Here is a 6,000-nt window from a genome sequence, read left to right on the forward strand (position 1 = left end):
CTACCTAAAATTACATGGTAAACTATGTAACTCCATTGATAACAACTTTGAATTAGAAATTCTAATGATAACAACTTTGAATTAAATATTCTAATTGACCACTACCTAAAATTACATGTGAAACTATGAAACTCTTATATTCCTAATAATTAATGTTGTTCAAGCACTAAAGAAGTGAGAAGTTTGCAATGATTGATTTAACAGAATCAAATGCTAAAAAGCAACGTCAAAAAACATATTTATATGCCAAAAGCTCGCAATGTGTTACCCTTAATGTACTAAGATAAAAAAATATTTTCAAGAACATTATCTTAAAAAATCATTTAACCAAAACACCACTTCTCAAAACTAAGCACCGTCCAAAATAGATACTCAAGATCCGGCCTCTCCAATAAATAAAGTTCTCAATTTTACAATATCCTACTTCAACTTGAAGGAGCTTTTGCTGCAACATAACACAAACTAATGCTACCAAACACAAGTATAGTAATTTCATTATCTCTACTTAGACAATTACCATTTGATAGTACAGCCAAACAGAAATTTCACAACACATCCAAACGCATTTTTCCGAGTATTAAGTTCACGAACCGCAATGACATTATGTGCTCGGAGTAGCTTCTTCAACAGTGCTCTTGCCAGCTTCTTTTCCAACAGCAGAACCTCCCTCCTTATCACCATCCTCTTCTTTTCCAGGATTTGATACTTCTTGCCCTACACAATTTGCAAGCAATATGAACATAATATTCTAGAGGATTACAACTTGAGGTGCTAAATAACAAGAGAAATGTCAAATTCTTAATTTTGGATAGTGTTTAATTTTGATGCATTATCACCGTAAAATCTTGTACTATTACTTAATCATGCATTGCTGCGTCACACAGTTTGTACAGCATACTTACCTTCATCATCACTGTAATCAAAATCATCACCCACAGCATCGTCACCCCCACCAAATTGCTGCAGCACAAAAAATAATTAGGATAAGCAAATTTAATAAGAGAGATGGTTAAAACTGAGAATCACATGAGCACGTTACATACCGAGAAATCCATCCCTCCCAAGTCTAGGTCACCGGGACCTAATGAACAAACAGACAATCAGTTGATTCATCAAACAAAAATACCCTTTATAACTTGAAAATCTAAGTATAACATGATGGTTTCATCGTGTGCATACCCGCATCTTCATCTTCATCCACCCATTTATCCCAATCTACTTTCACGTAATGTGGAGGCTTCCCTTCTGCTTTCAGTAACCTTTTCCACCATTCTTCTTCAGCCTTCTGCACAACACAGAATATGCTTCTCACCCCTACATTAATTTTGCTCTCCTGAAAACACAACAGAGAAGGATAAATAAAATACATGTAAAAATCTCAAAGAAAAACACCACAAAAAGCAGTTACTTAGAGAAAAACATTAAACAATTAACAAGAAAATTAAGCAGAGACTACTCAAAACTAGAATGAATATGATGTGATGGAAAAAGAAGATAAGCATTCTTAACTATGTGACAGTGTTACAACCATGAATTGGGAATGCTTTCTCCTTACCTCTACATTAACCTTATCAAAGAGTGGCAAATTGAGCTCATACAAATGGTCTCCAGCACCAGCAGTGGCAGAAAAAGTAAAAACACCATCCGGAGTAAGGTCCACTTTCGCATTTTTGGAATCCGGCAACTGAACCGTGATATAAACTTTGTCAACCCTTTGAGCCCACTTGATCTCCGGATGGCGACTGCATTCAAGAACATGAAAATCAGATAGTAGTAAACAACTTCACCCACCAAATCTTTCATCATAAATATGATACAGAATTTTCATGTCCTACCGAGACCTAAATCGAATTTAACACCGTCACTATTAAAACCAGACTGATCATCAACTCTCATCCAATCATACACTGTAATAGAGATCATACTCATACAACAGATGTATTAATACACTGTTTTCATTTCCACCATATAAAAAACTTTATAAAACAACCCGATACCGATACCGTTATTCACCATTTTTAACCCTGATACTGTTATTCACCGTTTTTATGTTAACAAACAAATTATACTTAATTATGCACAACCGCAATCAGTGCCACACCTGTACTAACCGAAATCGCGAAAGCCTTTACTAGAAGTGACCGTTATATAAAATTTTGCCTATTAGTACAACTAATCAACATGTGAAAACAAAAAATTAAGAAAAATATAATAATTGCATGCATTACTAGGAAAATGTTATCAGAAGCCAAAATCGTGAAAGTGCAGAAAATAATGGAAAATGCAGAATCAGAGGATTATAAAAAAAACACGAAATGAAAATGAAAATATGATCACATTTGAAAAACAAAATGAGAGGAATGAACGATGTGTTACCTCATATTTGTTTGGGAGAAGAAGAAGCTGTAAAACCCTAGATTCTTTGGTAACTGAGTATCAGACAATTGTAACCTCGTTTTCGGATTTTGATGATGATGATGATGCAATGCAAAAGCTGTTGTTTCTAGATTGTTCTTCTTTTTACTAGATTGCGTAACAGTGAAAGTGGATGGAAGAACACTGATCTTAAGATTTTGTGACCTTTGGCCCATTTAGTTATCAAGGATAAATATATGCTCTCTACACCTCCCCTCTTTACTTCATACTATACCCATTCTTTTTTATTTTGAGCAAAACACCACAGATTTTTTTTTTATTTCAAACATTCCTTTGGAAAAGATAATTTTTTTAGGCAAACACTAGTTGTTTGTTTGATGTATAATTCAAATTTAAAACATTTAACATAATGTAATTTTTTTTGTAGGTACTAAAATCCAACTTAACTAAATTATTTCTTTTTATTTTATGAGGAAAAAAATACATTTGATTTTTACACTGTCAATCAATAAAAAATATGTATTATATTAAATTATATTTTTAATTTTAAAATATTAATATGACTTAATAGTTTTAAAAAACGTGTAGAACCAAAAGAAAGCAAATTTAACCATTACAACTACACTCGGTTACCTGATCCTTTAACAATGAAACCAAAAAGTCATATCAAAAACTTATTTTGATTTATGTTATTTTAGCTTAAATCTTTATTTTATCTTTATTTCTTATTTTAATAAATATTCCTATAAGATTTCTTTATATATATATATATATATATATATATATATATATATATATATATATATATATATATATATATATATATATATATATATATAATTTTAAATTTTGAAAATAAAAATTAACATTATTTGATGGCTCATACTAACAATGATTATTTTTATTATTATTTGCTGACTAGGTACGTGACATTCTCTTAGATGACTCCTAGTGACTCACTGGTGGATATGTAAACTTTCTTCCATCAACATTCGTATTTTCTTATTTTTAAGATTCATCGTAATTTTTGCAAATTTGTTCATCTTTTTCCTTAGTTCCATTTCACTTCCACCCAAACTTTGTTGCTCATCTTCTTCCCCATGTCCTTACCCAAACTTCATTGTTCATTTTCTTTCATAAGTATAACGATTTTATACATGTTCATCCTCATCTCTTTTCTAATCTATGAAATCACATGTCTAGTACGTGTTCATCTCCATGTCCAACTCGTCCTAGAATCTGAGATTCAATTGTGGCTCGCAAGCAACCAACTAAAGCTTTGATTTTGTTTGATCAGTACTAAGAATGCATAAGAAAAGAGAATGTTACTATAAAGAGGAGAGAATGTTACTACCAAGAGGGTTGTGAAGACTAAGTGAAGCAAGCCATTTGGGAGTGATAATTTCAAAAGTATTGGGATAGATGGAGTTAATTTTGGTTTTATGAATGAGTTGTAAGGTGGCCTTAAAAGGAATTTCATGAGAATTTTTATTAATTTTCATACTAATGGCAAGTTAGTAAAGGGTCAAATTGCACGTTTATTGTCTTGATTCCCAAAGTTGTCAATATGCAGTGTCTTTCAGAATTCAAACTCATTTCTTTGTTGAGATTTTTGTATAAAGTTGTGGCAAAGGTTTTTGCCAATAGGTTGAATGTAGTTATAGGAAATGACATATTATGGATTCAATTCACTTTTGTGAAGGGGTTAAACGTTAAATGACATTCTAATCACCCATAAGGTGGTGGATAAAGAAAATAAGTTAAAGAAAAGGCTCATTATTTTAAATCAAACATTAAAATAACCCATGATTTTGTTAAGAAGAAGTTTATGGACTTAGTAGAGATTAAGAAGGATTTTAAAGTCAAATGGGAAAATTAGATGATGAAATACATTTGTTTTGTTTCTCCATCAATTCTTGTTAAAGATTGTCCAATTAATGAATTCAATCTAGAGAGGGACATAAGGCAACATTATCCGTTTTCATTGTTCTTGTTCTTGATAGTTGTAGAAAGGCTTAATGCAATGATTTTTGCATTTATTAGTGCAAACTTGTTTAGAGGTTATCACATTGGAGACTATCCATTATTTAGGGTCTTTCATTTGTAAATCACTGATGAAACTCTTATTTTTACAAACAAAAGTTTTACAAATGTTAGAGCAATTAAGGAAAATATTTTACTTATATAGCTCATACCAAGTCTAAAGGTGGATTTTCATAAAGGCTTACTTGTTATCATAAATGTGTATTGTTATTGGTTAAATGAAGCATTACAAGTGCTAAATTGCAAAGTGGGTATACTTGCAAAAAGCACAATAGGGATTACTCTACTCACGAGGAAGATCACCAAAGGGGATTATGTATTATGATTTTGTAAGATTAGTGAGCAGTTCCCTTTTTCCAAACCCTGGGCAGAAATATATATAGGAGGCTTCATGTGCTGGATAGTGGGAGTAGTTGAAGACTAGTTCTTCCTTCATCATAAGGGAGATGACTTCCTCCTTTATGAATGGTATTTAACGATTGTTACCTCTTGGACACCTCACCAACCATGTATCTTAAGTGAATGGGTCATAGATACCAATTATGGTGGTCACGCTCAATTTGGGTTACCAGTCCCTTTTCAAGTGACTAAATCTAATTTGAGCATGCTCTCTAATGTTCTTTCATTTGGGTTGGATCGATTTATCATGCACCGTCCCTTCTTGGGTCCAATAAAGTTATCCAAGTCCGTATTTCCTCAAGCAAGAGACCTAGAAAGGGGGAAGTGATTAACTCAAATGGGTAACAACCTTATTAACGTCTTCGTTAATGAATCCTCTAAGAAATTATTTGGACAATCTCCTCAATAGTTTTTTGGGGTGAGTCCCCTCAGGAAACACTTAGATATTTGATTCCCTTAGGCGATACTTAGATAGTCGATTTCCTCAGGCGAGCCTTAGATAGTCGAGTCCATCATGAAAGACTTAGACAGTCGAGTTTGTCTAAATCTTAGGCCTTTGTTTTTGTACTATTTGTTTCATTGCACCGTTAGAGGAAATTTGTAACATCGCCCATTAGGGTCTTATGAAAATGTTTGAACCTTGTGGAGATTTGCCTTAGTTTTAAGGCATATGCATTTATGTTGCGCTGAATGAGAGAATTTCCCTCAATGGGCAGGTCTTTCATGCTCGGATGGGTGAGTTGAGTCTTCTTTGGTGAGGATTCCAATAGTAAGTTGCCTTATAAGGCGGCAAGGATCCTTCATTAAAGGTCTAACAAATAATTGTCTCACAGGGTAGAAAGGTTTCTTTAGTGAAGGTCTAGCGTATATTTTCCTCATAGGACAAAAAGAATCTTTTAGTGAAAATCCAACATATAATTATCTCATAGAGCCACAATGATGCTTCAATGAAGGTCCAATATATAATTTCCTCAAAAGGAAACAAGGATCCTTTAACGAAGGTCCAACATATAATTTCCTCGTAGGGCAGAGAGGATCCTTCAATGAAGGTCCAACATATAATTGCCTCGTAGAATGACAAGGATTCTTCAGTGAAGGTCTAGTGTATAATTGCCTCGTATGGCGGTAAGGATCTTTTAGAGAAGGTCTGTCATATTAATTGTCTCGTATGATGGTAATGAT

The 6,000-nt window shown here is 33.0% G+C and overlaps 1 protein-coding gene across 1 annotated transcript; it reads right to left on the reverse strand.

The window, feature by feature from the left end:
* Nucleotides 1–322: 322 nt before the first annotated feature.
* Nucleotides 323–2,593, reverse strand: LOC131614991 (co-chaperone protein p23-1-like). Its single transcript, XM_058886517.1, has 6 exons — nt 2,377–2,593; nt 1,556–1,742; nt 1,180–1,333; nt 1,044–1,081; nt 903–960; nt 323–714 (listed from the first exon to the last, which is right to left on the reverse strand). Exons 1-6 carry the CDS (start codon nt 2,589–2,591, stop codon nt 602–604), a joined length of 765 nt encoding a protein of 254 aa, XP_058742500.1. The 5' UTR covers nt 2,592–2,593; the 3' UTR covers nt 323–601.
* Nucleotides 2,594–6,000: the final 3,407 nt, after the last annotated feature.

The sequence above is a fragment of the Vicia villosa genome, linkage group LG1, assembly GCF_029867415.1.
Source record: "Vicia villosa cultivar HV-30 ecotype Madison, WI linkage group LG1, Vvil1.0, whole genome shotgun sequence".
NCBI lineage: Eukaryota > Viridiplantae > Streptophyta > Magnoliopsida > Fabales > Fabaceae > Vicia > Vicia villosa.

Coding starts and splice junctions, on each gene's coding strand:
- LOC131614991 (XM_058886517.1), bottom strand. CDS start 2,591: ATGGGCCAAAGGTCACAAAATCTTAAGATCAGTGTTCTTCCATCCACT. Junction 1,082..1,179: donor GGATGAAGATGAAGATGCGG/GTATGCACACGA, acceptor TTTGTTCATTAG/GTCCCGGTGACCTAGACTTG. Junction 961..1,043: donor TGGGAGGGATGGATTTCTCG/GTATGTAACGTG, acceptor TTTGTGCTGCAG/CAATTTGGTGGGGGTGACGA.